This window comes from Miniopterus schreibersii (assembly GCF_964146895.1).
Source record: "Miniopterus schreibersii genome assembly, chromosome: 20".
Taxonomy (NCBI): Eukaryota; Metazoa; Chordata; class Mammalia; order Chiroptera; family Miniopteridae; genus Miniopterus; species Miniopterus schreibersii.
The window spans coordinates 26,706,396-26,729,171 of record NC_138122.1 but is presented as its reverse complement, the minus strand read 5'-3'; the positions used below and the strand labels follow the sequence as shown (position 1 = coordinate 26,729,171).

At 59.6% G+C, this 22,776-nt stretch overlaps 1 protein-coding gene across 2 annotated transcripts in view; it reads left to right on the top strand.

Annotated features, from left to right (window-relative positions):
* SCARB1 (scavenger receptor class B member 1) overlaps window positions 1-12,138 on the top strand; it is a 41,134-nt gene extending 28,996 nt beyond the window's left edge. The window contains exons 8-13 of one of the 2 annotated variants that reach the window (XM_081122799.1): window positions 752-870; window positions 2,159-2,232; window positions 5,609-5,660; window positions 6,629-6,775; window positions 8,661-8,800; window positions 11,247-12,138. In XM_081122799.1, the coding sequence (XP_080978925.1) occupies window positions 752-870; window positions 2,159-2,232; window positions 5,609-5,660; window positions 6,629-6,775; window positions 8,661-8,789 (521 nt within the window). In that variant the 3' untranslated portion in view covers window positions 8,790-8,800; window positions 11,247-12,138. The remainder of the gene's footprint in view (window positions 1-751; window positions 871-2,158; window positions 2,233-5,608; window positions 5,661-6,628; window positions 6,776-8,660; window positions 8,801-11,246) is intronic. The other variant, XM_081122798.1, reaches the window with a different exon arrangement.
* Window positions 12,139-22,776: the final 10,638 nt, after the last annotated feature.

The following is a 22,776-nucleotide window of genomic DNA, read 5'->3' as shown; positions in this document are numbered from 1 at the left end:
TGCTGGTGTTGGTCTCGCTCGGTCAGTTGGTGGAGAGGTTTGACCTCGCGTTTCTGGGTGTGAATTTCCCACTCGGAGGCCCGAGTCAGTGCCTTTCACAGGCTGGCGTCCATCCTGCGGACCGGCTGCTGGGCGAGAGCGAAGCAGGTGTGTCTCCTTCCCTCCCCTGGACGTTGGGGAGACCTGAGCGCAGGTGTGCACACCTCAGCCCGTCTGATTGTGGCTGCATTGCCTGCAGAAGACAGTCGAGGCTGCTTGGCTTGGCGATCGAGAGGCTCCTACCCCCATCCAAGTTCAAATCTGGCCTGGACTTACCTTTGTACCCACAGTTCCCCTCCACGGCGTCTGCTTCATATGCATGTCCCACCTCCTGCATTTGCTTTTGAACCCCCTTTCTCCTGGAATGCCACCCCCGACCTCAGCCTGGCGTCCGCAGCCATCTCTTCCTTCCCCAGGTTGTACCCACTCCAGAATCAGCAGCTCCTGTGTCACCATTCGCCTGGCCCAGAGCTTGCCCCCTGCTGGGTTCCCACGCCCAGGGCCTCCCTGGCACGTCTCAGACTGAATGAAGGAACCCTCTGTCTAGTTATTGTCGTTTGCATCTTGTCATCATCACGGGGTGCTTGGCAGATGGCGGCTGCGTTTCCGTGTCCGTGCATCCCCGCTTCTGGCTCCGGGATTGGCATGAAGCCTCCAGATATGGCAACACCCTCTGCTTGTCTGACACCCCTCTCTGCCCTCTGCCTTCCAGATGCACCCCTGTTCCTCTCCCACCCTCACTTCTACAATGGCGACCCGGTCCTGGCAGAGGCGGTGCTCGGCCTGCACCCTAGTGAGAAAGAGCATTCTCTGTTCCTGGACATCCACCCGGTGAGTGCTGCCCGTCAGCCTGTGGGGGGAGGATTTCCGGTTGGGGCATGGTTGGCCCCATCCCCAGGCACCAAGCTATTGGGGGTGGGGAGGAGGATGGGAAGCCCGGCTTTGATAACTTCTAGAATATTAAACCATCAGAGATCTCTACTTTGCCCGGACTCCATAGTTCAGGAACTTGATTATCTCTGTGGAAAGGAATCACGACTGTAAAAGGACCATAAGACAGTATATTAATTAGGGATTATCAGCCTGCAGATTACCCACAGCCAGCCCTCTGGCTACTGACGTACCATAAAGATGTTTAGGTACCAACGAAAACATCTTGCAAATAAATTGACTTCCGGGGAATTCCAGGAAGAGCGAGGTCTCGTCCATTCTCACCGGGGACTCTCACTTGAGGGTGCGGGTCCCCCCATCCCACGCTGGGAAACAGGCAGTTAGTCCAGTCCCAGAGGCCAGAGAGAGGCTCCCAGCTGTTTCGCAGCAGCCTCGGGCTGGCCGGCCTCCCCTCTCGGCGCAGGTCCGCGCGGAGGCAGGGAGAGGAAGTGGCCTTTCTTTGCTGAGTTTTTCTGGGCTCCGTGGGAGGAAGGTCCTGAGGGCAGTCTGTTGCTTATTGGGCATTAGCCCCAGAGGAGGACTCCCCTGGGAACTGCTTCCGTGGTCGCCACCTTTCTGCTCCCGAGTCCTGGGGAGGTTGGGTGACGGCGGTGGGCTCCTGGGGCCTCATTTCTGTTCCCTGAGGTGCTGGGAGCAGGGGGGCGCTTGACCCGCTGCGATGTGACCGGCGGCAGCTGGAGGAACATGCCAGGGAGGGGAGGAAGTGCCCAAGTCCAGTGGAAGGACACACAGTCGGGTCACAGAGGGAAAGGCCCATGGGTGACGTCTAGGAGGACCGGGCACAGGGTCCCAGCGGTCACACAGGTCGCCCTTAATTCCTCCAGCCACGAGTTGAGACAGCAAATCTTTTTTATGGAATTCAGAGGGTGGAGGGCGGGCGGTGACGGAAAATGTCACTCTGCTTGGGGAAGCCACACTGTGAGAGGGCGGACTAGAGGCATGAGGGTTTTTCCATCCAGGGAGAGGCCTGCTCTCTGGAGGGGCCCCCGGAGGTGTTTGGGAAGCACGTGTTTACCTTTTAGGGTTCAGAGTGAGTTGAGGAGACCCCAGAACATGGGCCTTGGAGCTGGGACTTGCCCCCGTCTCCAGCAGGACCAGGGAGAGGGGCCTTTGCAGGGGGTCCCCAGACTCCAGGCAGGCCAGGCCCTCACTGTGTGTGTTACCACAGGTCACCGGGATCCCCATGAACTGCTCGGTGAAGCTGCAGCTGAGCCTGTACATTAAGGCCGTCGAAGGCATCAAGTGAGTGGGGCTCGCTCAGGGATTGGGGACTGGGGACTCCAGCCATCTCCCCTGGGACAGAGGCCCCCCCCCAAGATATGGCACCTGGTTCCTGCCATTGGTCCCCTAACAGGAGTCATAGCTCTGTACCAAGGCCCCACCCGCATCCTGACATTCCTGCCGCAGAATCCCTTTGAATGTCAGCCGAGCCCTGTGCCTGCCGCTCAGCAGAGTGGCAAAAATTAATCCCTGGCAAAACCTAGTGTTTGACAACGGGAACTTACTAGACAGTGTTTCTTCACTGTGATGGTTCACTTTATGGGAGGAATTTTTTAAGCACTGATTTTGGTTTTTTAATTTATTTTTATTTGGAATAACAGCTTTATCAAGGTTTAATTCACATACTATAAAACCCACCCTTTATTTTTTATTGATTTTTATTTTTTTAAAATACATCTTTATTGATTTCAGAGAGAGAGAGAGAGAGAGAGAGAGAGAGAAACACCAATGATGAGAGTCATTGATTGGCTGCCTCCTGCATGCCCCCCACTGGGGATGGAGCCCGCAGCCCGGGCATGTGCCCTGACCGGGAATCGAACCCCGATCGCCTGGATCCTAGGTCGATGCTCATTCACTGAGCCACACCCGGCCGGGCTAAAACCCACCCTTTAAAAATCTACAGTTCAGTGATTGTAGGAGATTCACAGTCATGCAACCATCACCCCAATATTGGAACATTTCCATCAACCCCAGAAAGGAACCCCATACCCCTCAGCCCCAGGCAGCCACCAGTCTCTCTTGTCCTTACATTTCCTATAAACGGGATCCTGTGCTACGTGGCCACCTGCGTCTGGCTGCTTTCACTCAGCATCATGTTCTCAAGGTTCATCCACGTTGTAGCAGGTGTCGGGGCTTCAGGGCTTCATCCATTTTCATGGCCGTGTAATATTCCACCGCCCGGCCAGAGCACGTGTTATTTATCAGTCGACGGACATTTGGGCTGTGTCTAGGTTTTGGCAGTCGTGAACCGTGCTGCTACAGCTGTTCACGGACGCGTTTCTCTGTGGGCACGTGCGCTCACTTCTCTTGGGTTGACGCCTAGGAGCAGATTTGCCGAGTCAGATGGTAACTGTTTTCTGGTCTGAGGAACTGCGGGCTGTTTCCCGCGGCGGCTGCGTTCCCCCCGCCGTGCGGGCGGCTCCGGCTTCCATCCTCGCCAGCTCTCGTCACGACGTGACGTTTTGACTGAGCTGAGTGCGGGAGTCCGCAGGTCACCGTCACCGCGATGTCAGTGCCTGTACTTGGGAGCACGTTTCAAATAGTTCCCTTTAACAACTCTCACCCTAGAAAGGTTCCTGGGTGGCAGGAGTGTGGGCTTCTGTGCAGCTCTGTGAACCGCCTCAGCTGGGAAGAGCAACACGTGGTGAGCCACAGGGGATAAATACGACCCTCGTCTTGCTTTGTGTTTTGTAATCCTCACCTGAGGATGTTTTTTTCCATTGTTTTTTTTTTTTTTCTTTTTTTAGAGAGAGAGAAACATTGATGTGAGAGAGACACATCCATTGGTTGCCTCCCCGATGCGCCCCAACCAGGACTGGGAACGAACCTGCAACCCAGGTACATGCTGCCCTTGACCTAGAATCAAACTGGCGACTCTGCTGCTCAGGCCGACGCTCTAACTACTGAGCCACACCGGCCAGGGCCTCGCAGGAGCTTTCATCAGCACATATGGAGGCTGCTCAGGGGGTTAGTGCTTGAGGGATTTGTGGGCTGTGATGGACACCGTGCCACCCAGGCCGGATGGAGCTCCTAGGCCCAGGCATTCCGCACCTCGTCCTGTGGCTCAAACTCACCTGGGCAGGCAGGTGACAGAGCAGAGGGCGGGCTGGGTGGGGCTGGGGCCTAGGGCCTGGGGCCAGCCCCCGCCCAGCCTCTGCCCAGCCTCTGCCCAGCCCCTGCCCAGCATGAGGGGAAGGGGCTCCATGTGTTCTCATCAGTTTCCAAAATCTGGATTTTTACATGAGCTCCCTCAATTTTCACCTGTTAGGAGTGAATTAAAATTCTTGACAAACGCTGTCCCTGGGGGGCTGGATTCTGTCTTTTGAGGGCCTAGGGCTGCGACCCTGATTTTCCTGGATTGTGTCTCGGTCTGCCAGGAAGGGGGTGCCACACAGCAGCCCCATGGTCCCTGCCCGCAGGAGCCCTGGTCTAGAGGGAGCTGGTCTCCACCGCGGCGCTTACCGCCACCTGGAGGGCGGAGGAGGAACTGGCCGTGGGAACGGTCTGGAGACGCAGCTGCCCTGAAGCAGAGCAGTGACCAGGACTGGCCCGGGGGACTTCTGGGCTGTGCGCTCACAAGATCTCTATCTCGTGATGCAATGCTATTTGCACCGAACTCATCAGTTTTCACGAACGTAGATAAAAGAGGCCAACGTGTATTATTTCCACGGTGTTTTCCGGGTCTCGGCTCTGAGGGAGATGCTGTGTGAATCCATTGCACTGCACAGAACCCTGCGCAGTGGCGGAGGGCCTGAGAGACTCGAGAGCTTTGACTCAGGACTTGGCTCTTTGCGCCGGGTGTGGTCCCTGTCCCCAGGGTCAGCGCCGCGCGTCTCCCCTCTGTGCGCAGACCCCGGAGTGGGAGAGTTCGGAGTATCCAATAGCAATGAGAATGAGGAAGAGAACTGGGGGCGCTTTTTCTAGACTGGGCGTTTTTGTAAGCACTTTGCTCACGTGGTTCAGGCCTCACCAGAGCCCTGCGAGTTCTGTTAGGGTCCCCATTTTACAGAGGAGGCACAGAGAGGGTAGGTAGATGCCCGAGGTCACACAGCAAGCTGGTAAGTGGCTGTGCTGGGTCCCTAAGACCACCCACTGTTGTGACTTATTCCAGCGAAAGGGGTGAAGTCTTGGGGAGTCACACAGGACACCAAATTCCCCAGCAAGGAGTTGAGACAACCCGTGTGAAATGTCACCAGGGAAGCCCCTTACAGACTCAGGGTCCAAGGTGTTATCAGGGGCTGGTCACCCAGGCATCCTAGCCTGGCATGTCCCCAAACCCAAGACTCTCCGGAGGACAGCAGGTGTCAGCATCAACCACACCCTTTGTCAGCTGGGTGCGCTGCCATCCTGAATAAAATTGGGGCTCTGTTTCTAAAAGGAGCGACTAGGTCACGGGCAACCCCTGCCACTCAGGTGTGAGTTCCTAATTGAAAGAGATCTCGTCCGATTGTTAGGTTGCTCCCTGCCGGGAAATGCCGATCCCTCCCTCTGGCCGGCACCAGCACCAGCACCAGCGGAGTCCTTCGAGCCCCTGGAGCTCACGACCGCCAGTCCACACCCACCCGGCGGAAAACGCCCTGACGAAACTTCTCACTGGCTCTGTCTCGCTTATTTCCAGACAAACCGGGAACATTGAGCCTGTGGTGTTGCCGCTGGTGTGGTTTGAGGAGGTGAGGCTGCCTCGCTGTCCCTGTATGGGGCTCCCTTCGGTGTGGCCTCTGCAGTGGGGAGCCCGAGTGGGCATCGGAGGGAGGGGGGCCATTAGTGGAGGGGGAAGGCTGGGCTTGGGGAGCCGACCGTGTGGCCTAGAACAAGCCAGAGAAACTTCACACTCTGCTGGCACTTGCCGAAGACAGAAGCTTCTAGAAACTGTAAAAGCCCAGCCTCAGGGTGTAATCATTTTCTGAATGTACCCTGACTGCTTCTCCTGAGACAGGGGAAATTGGTTTTCAGGGTGTCAGCTTTCTTTTCTCTGGTTTTTCAGGGTTCCTTCTGGCCTAGCTCCTTTTAGTCATTGATTGATTGATTTTACAGAGAAAGAAGGAAGGAAAGAGAGAAACAATTTGTTGCTCCACCTATTGATGAATCATTGGTTGATTCTTGTATGTACCTTGACCAGGGATCGAACCTGAAACCTTGGTGTGTCGGGACCGTGGTCTGACCAACTAACTGAGCTACCCGGCCAGGCCTGGCCTGGTTCATTTTAAACTAGGGTGAGCTCAGGGCCAGAACAGGCGGCCTCCGAACGTGAAGTTCAGATGTGGGCGGGTGGGAGGCAGAGCTCTCTCTGCTCCACTCAGCCTTCCAGGGCCGCCGGGCTCCTTCCGTCCCGTGGGCCCACCCTCTGACGCCCTCTGAATCCATCCGGTTCCGTGGGTGGGGAGAGTGATGGAGAGAGCCCTGGGGGAGGCTTTCACCCGCCAGGTGCGGGAGTTAACATCACTGTGCCCACGTCCCATTGGCCAGAATGCAGTCACATGGCCCTGCCAACTGCAGGGGATTCTGGGAAGTGTAGTCCCCCTGTGTGGCCCTGGAGTAAGCGGAGGCCTCCAGCCGGCTGGGGATGGGGATGAGGAAGGGGCCTGGGGTGGCATCTGCAGGTGGCCCGGCCACGTGTTGTGTCTTCCTCTCTCGGCAGAGAGGGGCCATGGAGGGTGAGACCCTGCAGACGTTCTACACCCAGCTGGTGTTGATCCCCAAGGTTCTGCACTACTCGCAGTATGTCCTCCTGGCCCTGGGCGCCGTCCTGCTGCTCATCCCTGTCGTCTACGAGATCCGCAGCCAAGTAAGTGGCGGCCCGAGCAAGGCCCAGGCCAGGCAGCCCACTGCTTGCTTCTGGGGGAAGGAGGGGCTCGGATGGGCCCCCCCGAGTCGTCCCTTCCCGCTGTCCCCGCGGACGGACGCCATCTGCCCGGAGCTCACCCCGGGCAGCGTCGGGGTCTGTGCTGGGGGCAGGGGAGCTGTCGCTGGGTCCTTGCATCTCCTGCCTCCTGCGTGCCACCTCTCTGCTGGTTCTGGGAGGCCTGAGGACCCTCCCTCGGAGGGGCTGCCGGTGGGCTTTGGCTTAGGAGACCTTCATTCATTCATTCATTCATTCATTCATTCACGACACCCCTTTGATGAGCAGCTGTTTTTCGAGGCATCGTGCACAGTTTGGGGGACACAGAAATGGCTAGAACATGAATCTGAAGACCCGGGGGCAAGACAGACTTTACTTTGTCACAGGGCGACAGGCCTGCGATCTTGGCGCCCCAGGGGTGGTGGGGAGGGGTGAACAGCTACTGGTGGAGAGGGGACGCTGCTCAGTGGCAGGGAGTCTTGAGAAGCCATTTGGGATCCACCTTGGTGGCCCCCGCCTTGTCCTGGGACCCCAGTCTTTCTTCTCATTCTCAGGGCAGCCTGCGCCCTTGCTCGCTTGCTGGGGCAGCGATGACCCCTCCCAGGTGCTCGGCCTGGGCTCTCACACCCTTAACCCTTTGCCTTCCAGCACCCCCTCCCGTGGGGGAAAAGGTTCCCACTGGTGCGAGCGAGGGTCCCAGCTCTCGCCACGTCGAGGTCCCTGGTGTTTGAGCCCCGACGAACATTGGGTGTCACAAGACCGCTGGGGGCCTCTGTGCTCTGCCACTGCTCCGTGACAGCCAGGCTAAGCGGGGCTCTCCTGTGAGCCGAAGGGAATTCCCTAAAGTTTCCTTACTTAAATTACCCTGGGAAGGTGGAAGGGACCAGAAGCCAGAGCTCCCACACATGGGGCCTCCCAGGGGACCAGCGGTGAGGGGCTGGGCCAGGGGAGGAGGCCGAGGCAGCCCGTGTCCTTGTCCCCTCTGTCTCTCCCCTAACCGTGCATCGGGGGGGGCAGGAGGAGAGTGAGGACTCCATGAGACATGCTGGTTTGGACCCCTTCCCTGCCTCACCCCCAGATCTGTGTCTGGCCCCCAGACCCAGTGAGATTGCCATTGATGAGTCAGCTGGGGCTCCCTCCCCGCAGGTTTCATTGGAGGCCACATAGGTGAACTTCACCCCATTATGTGTGTCTCCGCTTAGCCTTAACGTTGCTGTTTGTCTCGTGCGCTGGTGAACTCAACATATTTTATTTTATTATTTTAAAAATATATCTTTATTGACTTCAGAGAGAGGAAGGGAGAGGGAGAGAGCGATAGAAACATCGACGATGAGAGTCATTGATCGGCTGCCTCCTGCAGCCCCCACTGGGGATCAAGCCAGCAACCCGGGCATGCGCCCTGGCCGGGAATCGAACCAGTGACTTCTTGGTTCATGGGCTGATGCTCAACCAGCTGAGCCACCCCAGCCGTGCAAATCAAAAGTCTTTTAACAGAAAAATCTCTGTTTCTGGTTGATTTAAAACACCACCTGCACCACCCGCTGCTTCCTGGCCAGTCCACCTGCCCCGATTTCTAAATGTGCCAGTGGACAAACCCTTTCCAGCTTGGCCTGCCCGCCCGGCCAAGCGTGTCTCCTGAAGATACCGGTATTTCCGTCTCTGATGAAGGGTGACATGACTCCCCCACACCTCAGCCAACCCCAGTCACTCATGGGGTCGGACTCGAGAATCCTGCATTCCACCCTGTGCTTCTCAAAAAATCAAAGAGCCACTTAAAACCTTTCCCATCCAGCTGCAACGTCTACTGTAAATCAATTTGGTTGTCTTCTAGGAGAGATGCTATTTATTTTGGAGTAGTCATAAGAAGGGCTCCAAGGATCCGGAGGCCGTACAGGCCTATTCTGAATCCCTGATGACTTCAGCTCCCAAGGGCACTGTGCTGCTAGAAGCAAGGCTGTAGGTGGCTGCCAGGTAACACCCCCCCCTCCTGCCCCTCCCGTAGCGAGTAGTACTCCTGGGGCCCCACACAGTTCGCCTCTGACTCATTTCTTCAGCCTGAACTCCACCTGGAGTGTCGCCACACTGAGAGCATATGTTTGTGTATTTTGTTTTGGGGGCGCCACCCTTCTTACTTTCCAAGCGAGCCGATGGCAGCTTCTTCCACCCGGATGCCTAGAGCTCTGCGGGCTGGTATCTTTGCAAGGTTGTGTTAGCAAAGGTGGAGGACGGCTGCCTCTCAGATCAAACCTCTGGTGCAATAGCCTCCTCCGGGGATGTTTGCTAAAAATGCAGCTCCTGCAGGGCCGGGGTGGCTCCGTTGGTTGAGTGTAATCTGTGCACCGAAAGGTCTCCTGTTCAATTCCCAGCCAGGGCACGTGCCTGGGTTGCAAGCTCGATATATATGTATAATTTCACCCCATACAGTTTTTAAAATTTTTATCTATCTGTCTTAGAGAGAGAGAGAGAGACATGATTTGTCGCCCCACTTACGCATGTATCATTGGTTGATTCTTGCATGTGCCCTGACCGGGGATCGAACCCTCAACCTTGGCCTGTGGGGAGGACACGCTAACCAACGGAGCGACCCGGCCAGGCTGTTGTTTTGGTTTCTGAATATCGTGCCGCCCCCTGGAGCTCCTGGGCCCGCTTGGGTTTAAGTCGCTTTCTTGAGCCACAGAGCCCAGGGTGAGGCAACACCCTGCAGTTTGGGGCCAGCTGGCTGCCTCGGGTTCGCCTGATTGCCAGGCTGGAGGAAGGAGGAGAAGAGAGCATGCAAAGTGTGGGCAGGCCTGTGCGTGCTGGCAGATGGTGCGGGAGGAGGGGGAGGGAAGGACAGACAGCTGTGTCCCCAGCCAGGCTCTGGGGGGCTCCTCCTGCAAGCTGAGGATAAGAGAGGAGGGCCCACCAGGTCAGGGATGAGCATTAAGGTGACCCCCTGATCCCCAGGCTTGGGGGCAGGGCACCCCCCTTTCCTTCCTCTCCCAGGAATTCCTCAGGGACACCTCATCATATGCAGTTTGGCCCCTTTGGCACCCCTGTCCCCTTCCAGTCATGATTCCCTTCTGCAGAGACTTGCTTAGTACTCTCGGGGTGCAGGGTGGGGTCGTCAGGCACAGGGAAGGGGTCAGTCGCTTCAGCCCGGGGAGCGCTGGTGGCCATGAGGTCAGAGCCCCAGGGCGCACCTCCCTGGACGCAGCCAGGGTGTCCTGCCCCCTCCCTTCCCCCAATAAAAACTAAACTGAGATCTCTTGCTTTGGCCGACAGAATCCAGTGTTCAAGTTACTGGGGAAGTTTTTGACTTAGATTCTGCTGCTCTGCCTTCTGGAGGCAGGTCAGCCTCCACCGCAGAGGCCGCCCTCTGCCCCGTCACGTATACTTGGGGAATGGGGTGTCCTGTGGGCTTTGGTTCGGGGGCCGCGCCTGGGAAGCGGCCGGTGGTCTTGGAGACCTGGAGTCCCTGCGGGCAGCTTCCAGCCGGGGCTGAAGATCCACCTGGGTCCGGGGGAGGCCCCACACCTTGCCCTGCGCCTGGGCACCGGGGTGGCCCCGAGGGGCCACCTGGCGAGAGAGAGGGCAGGAAATGCGGCGGCCGCGAGCCCAGAAGGGTGTTTTGTGTGAGGAAGAGAGACAGCCCTCGGTGCCACACCGGCAGCTCCAGGGCGGGCGGCTTGGCAAACGCACCGACAAGCTCTGGCAGCGAACGGACACGGACGGGGCTCCGGGAAGGGCAGCCCCTCGGCGAGTGTTCCGGTCCTTTCTCACCTGTCTGCCGTCCAAAGGCCCGCAGCTAAACACGCGAGCAGGGAGCGGGGAGGGCGAGCAGGGGCCCGCCTCACGCTCTGGTTCCCTGAGAGTTTGTGACATGCGTTTATGGGGAAAAATACGTTTCCCTTTTGACTTTTGACAGGGCCTCTGTCACGTCGTGGCTCTTTGGGCCCACGTTGCTGACACTCTGGCTGCCCCTGGGTGTCTCCTGCTGCCCCGGTGGCGCGAGTCTGGGGAGGGGCGTGTGGGGGGGGTCACACCCTCCCTCAGGAAGCCTGGGATCTGCCCCAGAGTCCAAGGGACAGGAGTCCTAACCTCTGCTCTGTCCCGTGCACAGTGGGGGACTTACTCTCCCTCCCCCACTCGGTGAACAGGCACCAGGGACGTGAGCATTCAGGGTGCTCAGACCACGGCTGCCTCCCGCTCGCCCCTGCTGGCGATCGGGCCCGCAACCCGGGCCTGTGCCCTGACCGGGGATCCAGCCGTGACCTCCTGGATCCGAGGTCGATGCTCAACCTCTGAGCCACGCCCGCGGGCGGCTTTTCTCATCTTGAACTAGATAGATGGGTGCTGCTCACGGGGGGGGGGCAGGGCAGGGCCGGGGATGTGGGCGGGGCTGGAGGTGGTGACCCGGCTCCCCCTTTCTCCACAGGGCCCCGGAGATGCCCAGAGCCAGCCCAGCCCCACCACTCAGCCAGCCCGGCTCCCCAGCCCCTGCCGCTCCAGCGCCCTCTCAGCCGACAGCCCTCCGGTCCCAAAGTCTGAGCCACACGCGTGTCCGCACACTGCACACACCCCTGACACGTGTATGCGTACGCGTACGCAGGTGTGTGCAGACACGCTCGGGGCCGGGGATGCTGCTGAGGGGACTCAGAGAGAGGCTCACCAGCAGGAACTTTCTGGAGCCTTCCGGAACCTTCTCTGCAAGGCACCCACAGCCATGCGGGTGAACCTGTTCAGCCGCTGGGCCACTTGTCCCCAGCCACCCTCTCCACCGGTCTGCAAACACCACGGCCTCCGCTCGGCTCACCCGGCAGGACAGGGCTTTTACTCCTAGGGTGACCGCTGTCCGAAAACCCAGCCCAGAGTGCAGACTTCTCATGCCAAAGCCAGTGGACAGGGGCCATGGGCTCAGGGCTCAGCCAGACCCAGAGCTGTGGCCTCTGTGCCCATCTGAGCGGGGGCACAGCCCCTTCACGGGCCTCAGAAGCCAGCGAGAGTGAGATGCCCCGTTGGGTGTCGGGGCCCCTTCCCCCCAGGGAAACTGACATCGTGCTGTATCCTGCGCCAGCTACTCCTGGCTGGGGTGGCAGGAGGCTGTGCCCCGAGCTGCCCCCCATGAGGGCCCCCATCCTTTAGGTGCCGGCCCGAGGTGGACAGGTCTGGGCCCTGCAGCTGGACGTCCCGCCAGGTGGGAGGCCCGTCCGCCTGCGGCTTCTGGTCTCCGGGGCTGCCCCGTCTCTTTTCTACTGGAAGGAAAATGAGTTTTATCATCTTTTAAAAATAATTTACTATTGAAGTAATAAACCTTTTTAAAAAGTGGACACTCGGGTCCGTGACGGTCTGTTTGCTGGTGGGGGTGGGGGGTGGGGGGCAGCTTCCTGGCACATTCTGGGCTCTTCTCAGTCAGTGGGTCTTTCTTGGAAGCTGCGTCTCTCAAGGGCTGAGCTGCTCGCCTGCCTCTCTCGTTTTACAGTTTCAACCACGGGCCTGGACACATGGAGCACCTTTCTGGGCTCGCTCTTCTTGCTACATAAATGGCAGAAAGTAAGCGGTTGAGAGAATGGGTGGGCGCTCTGCCTCTTACTAGCTTTACTAGTGATTTTAGGCAACTCCCTTGACTGCCCCGTGCCTCAGTTTCCCCACCTCTAAACTGGGGATAACAGTACCTGCCTCTTAGAGCGGCAGTGAGACTCAGTTCATACCCGAGATGCTTGGTGCAGCTGGCACACGGAGGGGGCAATAGACATTTGCCATTATTAATATTTTTGTTGTCAGTCCTCACCTGAGGATATTTTTTCCATTGATTTTTTTCAGGGAGAGTGGAAGGGAGGGGGGAGCGGGGAGAGAGAGAGAGAGAGACATCAACAGGTCGCCTCCTGCTCATGCCCCAACCGGGGATCGAACCCGAAACGGGGGTACGGGCCCTGACCGGGAGTCAAACCCACTACCTTTCGGTGCCCCGACTGGCTGCGTGGTCTCCACGGTTCCGATGACCACACGGTCCCTCTCCGTGGCACCTAGGCTGTGTCCAGTTTCCCCGTCGCAGACGCGCTCAGCGTTCTCGCTCTTCCCCACGACCCCTGAGGCACCGCGCCAGGCGTCGGGCCGCGGCGGCACCCAAGCACGGCTGCTTGGAGGCGTTTCCCGGGGTGAGCACTCGGGCGTCGCCGAGGGTGCCACAGGGCCCTGCGCCTGCAGCCGCCCCCAGAGCCCGGGTGGGGATCGCGCAGGAGAAAGGGCCACACGCGGAACCCGAGGCGCTCGGGCCCGACAAACTCAGAGACCTGAAGCAAGCACACAGGGCGGTCTGAACGGACGACTGCTCGCCAAGCCCGTCGTGGCGGGCAGTCGCGTCCCGGGCAGGCGTCTCTCTTGACAAAGGTCCGTCTAACTTACGAGGCCTGTCTAGTGTGTTTTCGCATCTGCGATAACCTATCTTTGAAATGTCAGAGTAATTTCCTTTCTCCAGACCCCTCGGCACAACCTCCCACCAGAGACCACAGGACCCCTCATTGTCAGCCCCGGATACCATCTCCACGTGCCACAAATGCTGGTTATTAACTACCCAGCACCCACCGATGTAGAAGCAGCGTCTCTCTGTTCTACTTTTCACCCAGCCCCAGGCATTTTCCCTGCTTTGCATTCTCTGCTCCCCATAATTTACACCCATGGTGTCCACGTAACCTCCTTCGGTCTCCTTGGAGTCTCACGTGTAAAATAAGCTGTAAAGCTGCCGTTCTCCGGAGCGTTTTCTCAGTCCCTTGAGATCGCTTCTTGGCCAGAGGCCGTCAGCGCGGCTCAGAGAAACTCGGAGACTCTCTATGGGTTTTGTGCGTTTTTTGCGCAGACAGGGTGGGCTCCCAGCTGGTGATGGGCAGCTGGGGTTCTGTCCCCATAAACCCCTATATTCATTCCTGAGCAATATTCCTGGCGCGGCCACTTGGGGGCGAGCTGTGCACACAGGTTGTTCAGAGGCCTGATTGAAGAGGTGCTGCGGGTGACCCCTTATTAGGGCTCCTTAAATTGGGACTGAGTGTCACCTGAGGCCACAGCCTGGCTCCAGGAGCTTGTAACCTTAAGCAATTGCATTTTATGCATGTATCTGGGCTTTTTTTTTTTTTTTTTTGTAATCCTCACCTGAGGATATTGTTTCCCACTGATTTTTAGAGAGGAAGGGAGGGAGAGAGAAACATGGACGTGAGCGAGACACGTCCGTTGGTTGGTTGCCTCACCCATGCTCGGACCACCAGGGCCAGGGATGGGACCTGCAACCCAGGTAAGTGCCCTTGCCCGGGAATCGAACCCGCGACCCTCCAGGGTGCAGACCGATGCTCTAACCCCTGAGCAGCCCCGGCCAGGGCAAAAGAGCACTTTGGGGACCGGGAGCTGCATGTGCAAAGGCCCTGAGGCCCGAACCGGAACCGAGCGGGGCGTGGCTGGAGCGCAGTGAGCTGAGAGGGACGCGAGGCTGGGGGCTGGGCGGGGCTGAGTGCGCAGGACGCTGTGGGTCGGGTGGGAAACACGGTGGGAAACCGCCGGGGGCGTGTGTGTCGCGGTCGCGCGGGGACCGCGCTGCGCGCAGGTGCGGGTGCGGAGGGAGCCGGCAGGAGGCGCTCTGCGGGCTCCACAGCCTCCCTGGCCCCCGGCCCGCGCCTTGGGAGCCTCGGGCGGGGCAGGAGGCCGAGGCGAGTTTCACGGGCGGGGAAACTGAGGCACGGTCCTCGCTTCTCCTTCCTTCTTGCCCCCTAGGGGAGGCCGCTGCTCCTTGCTTTTCCCTCTCGAGGCCCCAGGTACCTGCCCTTCGCGCTTTGATCTTCATTTGGTTTCCACGCTCCCGGGGTGCGGGCGCCCTCTGCGGGGTCCCCCCGCGTCCCCGGCGCCTGGCGCAGCGCCCGGCACCTCCAGCGCGTGCGCGCGGGTCTCCGTCGCATAAGTGATGGGGGAGCAGCGGGGCTGTGGGTGTGGCCGCAGGAGGAGGGCGCGGGGCCCGCGTGGGTGTGGCCGCCCCTCCCCGCGTCCCCGCAGCTCCCGCTCCCGGCTCCCGCGTTCAGGCCCCAGAGTCCCGCCCCGGGTCCGCCAGAGGCGGGCAGTGGCCGCCAGGGGGCGCTGTGGGCCCGCCCTCCGCAGGCGCCGGAGTCCAGGGAGCCAAGGCCCGCGCCCACCCTGAGCCTGCAGAGGGCTCACAGCCGCTGGATTCCGAGGCTCTGGATATGTTAACGGTAAAAAATAAAATAAAAGAAAATAAAACCTAGATGGACCAGGGCCGCACAGACCGTGCGCCCTCGTGTATGTTTACATTTAACTAGGTAACAGTTTCCACGCATAGAAGCGCCCGGCGCCCCGTGCCAAGTGATGGCGTTTGTGCAAATATACTAACAAACAGCATCCAGCCAGGGCTTTAAAATATATATATATTTATTGGCTTTTAGAGAGAGAGAAACACTGATGTGTTGCTCCACTTACTTGTGCATTCATCGGTTGACTCTTGTACGTGCCCTGGCCGGGGTTCGAGCCCAGAGCGTTGGTGTATGGGGACAATGCTCTAACTGACTGAGCTTCCCAGCGCCGGGGCCTGCCCAGGACTTTTGAGTAGGGGCCACTGCTTTGGCGGGGACTGTTTTTCTGATGTTCCTCTCTGGAGTCTCGGGAGACAGCTCCGAGGGCCCAGGCCTGTAGGCAGTGTCCTGGATGTAGGCAGTGTCCCGGAGCCTGGAGTCCTGACCGTTTCCAGATTTCACTGCAAGCGCGACAGCCTCCAGAAGTCCTCGGCTGAGGCCGGAGGGGGCCTTCGAGATGGGGCTGTTTGTTTTCTGCTTTAAGGAGCAGATGTCTGAGCAGCGTTGGCCTTGATGCGAATTTCTGCAAACCAGATCATTTACCTCCTGGACGTCCATGACGCAATGGGCTTCCCCTCCCCGGGGAACACAGCTCAGCAGATGGGTCCGGAACAGCGTGGCGTGGAAGGCATGAGGGCCGCGGCCAGCCCCGAGGTGGTTTTTCAGAACCGTGGAACATCCTTCTGGTCTCTGGGACACTCCGTCTGTTTCCGTGACCCGCCCCATCTGCCCTTCTCTGGGCCACAGGAATTTCTTCCGTTGTAGGGGATGGAGACTCCCAGATGGGGCATCTCTGGCCCTGCCTTGGGCTGTGCTCGGCCCTGTGGTCTCTGGCTCCAGCAGGGACAGCTGTTTGGGTGAAGGACGTGGCTCCTCCCACGATACCAGCCGAGGGGATGAGGCAGGAGGCAGGGGTGGGAAGCTATCGCTGTTTGCTCAGGAGGCCTGACTACACCGTGTCCCCTCCGTGTCCAACAGGAGTTCTGCTTCCCGCCTCGTTCATGTCACAGGCCGTTGTTAGGACTGTAAAGAAGGGCGGTTTATGCCCTTGGGGCTGGAAATCATCAGAGAAGACTTTGAAATGTGTCACAAAGTAGTTTGGGGACAAACGGTAACATCCAGGACACAAGTTAAGTGAATCCCCACTTAATGTCCCGATAGGTTCTGGGCAGACCAAGCGTAAGGAGAACCGTTTATTGTGGGCTAATTGCGATAAACCGGCGTTAGGTCCCTACAGCACCTCGTCAGCGTGGTAACTGAGCCAGGTGAGGTTCCAAACCCAGGACCTGACGAGGGCTTTTGGAGCTGGGCTGTCATGCGGGTGTCACCAGGAGGTGTCGCTGCCGAGCACCCGGTGCGAGTACTTGCACCTGTCCGGCCTCGAGAGGCTTTGGCTTAATGCGTAGAATTACCTGCTTCCAGCGATGCATGTAGAGCGGCAGAGGGGCGCCCGGGGGCCCGCGGAGCCGGGCAGCAGGTGGACACCCGGGAAGGCCGGGGGTTTGCTCGCCCAGCGGCAGGGTGGCCGGAGCTTGGCCGGGGAGCCAGTGGGTGTGCAAGGCCCTGCCTCTTTCCGCGCTCACAACGACCCTCAGGGGGGCTGCCGTCCTTCCTCCCATTGCACCGCAAAGGTGACCTGGCCTCGCCAGGCGGCCAGCAGGTACGGGCTGGCTCTGCGCGGAACTCAGGGCAAGAAGGGGGGTCAGAGGCGGGTAAAGGGCCAGTGAACTCCAGGTGTCTGTCCCCTGGGGGCCCATGGCCAGGGAGCCGCCATGGTCTGTTGTCTCTGGCCACGATCCCGGGGCAGGGCCAGTTCTAGGGTAACTCCGGGCCTGTGTGGGGTCACCTCCCAGGGGACAGCAATGGCCTTGAGCCAGACCAGAAGGTGCAAGCTAGTGGCCTATAGACCTGTTGACTTTGGCTCACACGGTGTTTAAAAAGAGGGAGAAAATCCCCCAAGGAGTGGCCAATAGTTAAAAAGCAAGGGATTTCACATAAAAACCTGCATTTCAGCTCCTTTTGCAAAGTCAGAAAGTCCTGGCCTCACTGGGCCCTCACGCCTGCCTGGAAGCTGTCCCCCGGGGTGGCTGTGGCTCTGAGGAGGGACGTACGTTCTGCGTCACATCCTGGGCCAGCCTCACTCACTAAATGCGGCTGCGACCTGGTGGCATGTGAGCCGGTGACCCCGCACTGAGCATGAACTCTTGCAGGAGGCTTCTAGGAGCTGGCGGAGGGCCCGTGGGCTGCGTGTGTCCCCCATTGTCCCACAGCCCAGTAGAGGTAGAGCTGGGCAGTGAGGTGCGAAGCAGGTTGAGGGGGAGACTTCCTGGAGCCCCTAAAAGCTCTCCCACCGCCCACCTGTCCTCGGGACTGCCCGCGTGTCCATCCCCACTCGTTCCAAAGCAGCTGTCGCCCGGTCCCCGAGCACCTCACCCGGAACCGTTCCCTCCGAACTCGGGGTGACTGTTTCTTCTGCCCCGAAGGACCCAGAGAGGTTGCAAAGTGGGATTCCCTCCAGAAACTTCCCTCGACCTCTCTGCCCCGGACAGAATTAATTTCCTGAAAAGCCATCTCCTCCCGTCCCCTCGGTGCTGAACAGCAAACCGAGTGCGGGGCCGGGGCTGGGGCTGTTCACTGCCGGTGGGTGAGGTGCCCTCTGATTCTGAGAGGGGCGGGAGAGGGGCTGGGGGGCGGGCGGAAGGCTGGCGGGCGCCCCGAGGCCCTCGCCTCCCTGCCACCCCCCAGCTTCGCCGTTGCCCAGGCGGGATGCACGCAGGCCCCAGACGCCCATTTGTCTTCCCCCATTTGCAAGGGCTGAATGTCAGCATCTCCTGACAGGGCCGAACGCAGCGACTCCAAGCGAGCTATTTATGGGCCATTTTTTTCCGGCATAACTTGCATATTATAATTAAGAGATAATGTCAGTGGAATAGAACATTGTCATCGGGTAATGGTCCCCCGCTGCTTCCCAAATGTCAAGGCAAAGTCACAGCATTTATCAAAAATAAATGTTGGCGGGAAGACGCTACGTTTGTTTGCACAGCAGGGACATCAATCCCGGGACAATGATATTGCAGCGTCTGCACCGCTCGTCCCCAGTGATGGATGCCAGGGGACCGTGCTGTCTGGCGGAGGTGGGGTCTTGCTGGTGTCTGGGGGTCTTGCCGGTGTGTGTGTGGGGGGGTGTCTTGTGGGCCAGGCAGCCACATTTCGAGCGGTTGGCGGGAGGGTTCAGCCACTGCTGGGACCAGCAGATTCACTCCCCACGCGTGGGAGGTGGCCCTCGGGGCGCCCTGGTTCCCCGTTGGGCGAGGCGGCTTCTGCAGTGGGTGAGGGCCCGCTGACTGACGGTTGGCAGAGGTCCCCCTTCCTGCCAACGCACGGTCCCCGGGGCAGTCGGCATGGTGATGGAGGGGGGGACCCCGGAACAACCTCAGTTTCCGCATCGCTACCCAGGAGGGAGCCAGCGTGGGAGAGGGCAGCTGGGCCGGCCGGCCAGGGGTGACTCCCGGTGATCCGGGGACCTGGGGACCACTGGCTTGGCACAGGGACCTCACCCTCTCCAGGCAGCCTCACGGTCATGCTGAGTCGCAGGATCGGCCGGCATCTCTTCGCACCGCTGCCCGGAGCGAATTTTCTCAGCTGCGGGTCTGATCAGGCAGCCGAGGCCGGAGTCCCCCCCGGGGCCCTCAGGATCCAGTCCCGGTGGCTAAACAGCGGGCACGGCTTTCCCGACGTCCTCGCTGCCCCGGGTGAGCCTGCTGGTCCGAGGAGAGAGACAGGCGCTCAGCCAGCTGGCAGGTGCCCGCAGGCGAACGCGCGGCTGTGGCTTTAAGCCGCCGAGCCCGGGGGCATTTGTTAGGCGGCACATCCTGGCGGCAGCTGACCCGTACACCCGGCGCGACGAGCCGCTGCTGCCGGCAGGGAGGCGGGGGCCCGGGGATGCCGCGAGGGTTCGAGTGGCCGAGCCCCCGGAGGGCCCGGCTGCTGGAGTCCCGCCGCTCGGCCGTCCGCCCGGCGCCGCACCGAGCTCCTACTGCGCGCCTGCCGGGGTGCGGGAAGCTGGAGCACAGCCTCTGCTGACAGACGCCTTTCCTCGGGTTTCAGCGGGCGGCTGAGGTGGGGTCCCGTCGCCCCGGGGTGCATTCCCGCCCGAACTAATCACGGCAGGGACGGGACACCGGGCTCGGGTTGGCCGGGCTCGGTCACATGTCCCCTCCCTGCAGTTAGCGGGGGGAAGCGATGACCCCACCTGAACCCCCCCGAGAGGACGGAGGAAGGGCTGTTAAACCTTGAGAAGGGGAACCGGGGCCGGGCAGAGAAAACCCCAGCGATGATCACACAACCCTCTGGGGTCCTGCAAGGACCTTGCGGCAGCTCTGCGGTCCCTCCCCTGCCCCCGACGTTCCGGGGAGCTCCCCCCGGCTCTGGGAAGATCCGACGTGATTTATCCCTGGCATCTGTGCCGCCGCTGGCTGCGCGGCGCTTCTCGGTGGAACAATAAGTTGCGGGGCCATTTATCTTGCCGGCTGCTCCTGATAAAACCGGCAGCCTGGGCCGACGGCGCCTTTCACCAGCACGACCAGGGTGTTCATTTAGAAACCGGGAGACCTTGCAATTGGCTTGAATTGAAGGGGTGAGCGGCGAGGGGCTTGGCTGGGTTTGTTCAGAGCGGAGACACCCCACCTCCGGGAAGGTCGCAGCGGTGGGCAGACCCGGCCTGAGCCCCAGGCGGTGCCCCCCCGTTTGACTCTGGGAAAGCTGCGTGACCTCGTCCGGACTTCGTTCCCTCCTCTGTGAAGTGGAGACGGATCGGCCAGTCCTTTTTCATGGCTGAGTAATATTCCGCCAACCAGCTAGACCATGTTGTTTCTTTGCCAGGTGATGGGCTGTTCCCGTTCGCTGGCTGTTGTGAACAGAGCTGCCAGGGACATTCCTGTGGGGTCCTATCTTTTCATTTCTCCTGGGACTGTCGACATTTGGGGCAGGATCATTGCTTTCAGCTGTCCCCGGGCCTTGTGGGACGCTTAGCAGCATCCCTGGAGCCTACTAACTAGATCCCAGCAGCACGTTACCCTCAATTTGTGACAACCAAGAAATGTCTCCAGATGTTGCCCAGTGTCCCCTGGAGGCCAGCGTGCCCCTGGTTGAGAATCACGGGTGTGGAGTGAAAATATCTAATCACAGAACCGCCCTCCCCCCCGCCACACACAACACAGTGCTCTTGAGGTGAAGTTTAAAAATGACCATTCAGTTCCCACTTTACAGATGAGGAAACTGAGGCACAGAAAGGTGGGTCCAGGGTCCCATGGCTCCGAAGACCAGGGGCCCGGAAGGGTGAACCCCTCCTTTGGGAGGAGAGACTCCGATCGGGGCTCTATTTATAGCTCCCTGGGAGAGGAGGCCCGCGGGCTGTTTGCAGGCCTCTGCCCTGCCGTTTCTCGGGGTTAGCCAGCCCGGGCAGGCAGCTCCGTCCACACTCCGCCGGGCCAAGGAATGTCACCGGCTGTGGCTCGGCAGGGCCGGGCGGGGGCAGGGGAGGGAGCCGCGTCTTGGCAGCGATGACAAATAGAAAACAGATTGTGTTTCCCTTTGCTTCCACCCCCAGCCGGGGGAGGGGATGAGCCGGAACCCAATTACCCACTTACAATGGACGCTCTATTGTGGGCCGGGGCAAGGTCAGGGGCAGGCGGGCGGGGCACAGTGTCCCTGGCAGGGCCGCTGGCTGGGTTCCCGCCGACCTGGCTTCCTCCTGCCAGTTCCCGCCAACCCCCTCCTGGCGCACAAAGACCCAGCGTCCCTTGTCCAAGCCGGGCTTTGCTCTCCAAGTAACCTTCACGCGCTCACTGCCCAGGACCTTCCGTAGGAGCCGGTGGCCCTCAGAGACCCCAGGCCCCAGGAAAGGTTTCCGTCACTCGCTCGGTCCTCCCTCCCCGTCTCTGTGTCCACCTACTATCTGCTTAGTGACCTGGAAACGTTTGGGCAGCCAGCCAGCTTGGCTTCCATGGAGATTCATCCGCTTATTCACTATGTGTTAAGCACCTACTAGGCGCAGGCACTGAGGTATGTTCTTTCACCAACTAGCTGTGGTGCGCCTACTATGTGTAGGCGCTAGAGATGCTTTTTCGTCCATTTATCAAGTACTTGTGGTAACGTGTTTACCCACGTGTTTGCGCAGGTGTTTATCAAGTATCTGTGGAGCACCTACTATGCGCTAAGCGCCAGGACTATATGCATTTGTTTGCCCGGTGTCTGTGGGGCACCTCCTATGTGTTAGGGATGCTGCGGTGAGGGAGATGGACATGGTCTCAGCTGCCGGGCATCTTGTGGTCCAATGGGATGGCCCTACTGTGTGCAGGGTCCTTGGAGGGCAGGGCTGGAGACTCATGATGGTCGGTGTGGGCAGCAGGAAAACTCAGGCTCGGGTTGAGTTTGTAACTGAGAGGCCTCACCTCCGGGACCTCAGTTTTCTCATCTGTGGAACAGGTGGCGGTGGGACCCAGCAAAGGGGCCCAGAAGCATCCGTGGGCTTCTGTAGGGACAGCAGTTGCTTTCGACGGCTCCGTATCTGTTCCTGCTCCTGGGCATCCCCTGCCCTGGTTGCTCTGGGCATCGGTGCTCTGCTTTCCTCTCCGCACCTGCTTTCCTCCCATCTCGCTCCCGGAGGAGCACGTGACCAAACCTGGCCAATCACATCACCCCATCCCCTGACCACGCCATTGGTTAGCGGGGGAGTCTCCTGATCCAGGCAGGGCCCCGCGGGATTCAGCTCTGGGACCATCTGGAAGTTCACCTGCTGGGGTTGGCAGGTGGATGGGGTGTGGGCCCCTGGTGCCAGGCTGCCTCCCTGAGAATGAAACCAACCCAGAAGGAGGGGACAGAACCCGTCCTGATGGTGCCATGCGGAGCCCCTGGATCCAGCTATGCCTGAAGCTTGCTCAGCTCCTGGACTTTTCAGTAACACGGGCTGGTAAGTTATCTTTTTGCTTGGGCCAGTTTAAATGGGGACTTTATCACTTGGAAACAGGAACACTGACTCCTAAATAGGCCTTTTCTTTCCCCAAATTTCATAAAACAGAAACCTCAGGATGTCGCACTCGGAACAGGGAAAACGAATCCCCTCATTTCCTAAAAAGCTGATGAGAAGTGGATAACGGGAGAGGCTGCACAACCACTCCCGTGTCCTCGGGGCGTGGGACACCCTTTCTCCCCTGGCTCCAGCCTCGCCTCGCTGAGCCGGGGCAGAAATCGCCTAACCATCTGGGCCTTGGCTCTGAAAGGCTTATGAGGAATGGCGCTCGGCCTCGTGGGCGGAAATGGAAATTTCTGAGCTGTTTGGCCTGTCCCTCGGCTCTGCCTTCACAGCTGGCCGGGGCGGGGACGGTGGTGGGAGCTCTGGCTGGTGGGACTCAGAGGGGGCTGACTTTTTCTGTAAAGGCCGAATAGTCCATGTCTCAGGCTTGGTGGGCCAGAAGGTCTCTTGCATACTTTTTGGTTTCTGTCTATTTTGTTTTCTACAACTCTTAAGAAATGTAAAAAAACATTCTTAGTTCATAGGCTGCCCCAAAACAGGCCACCGGCTGGATTTGGCTCATGGCTCTGACTCGCTGACTCCTGGATTAG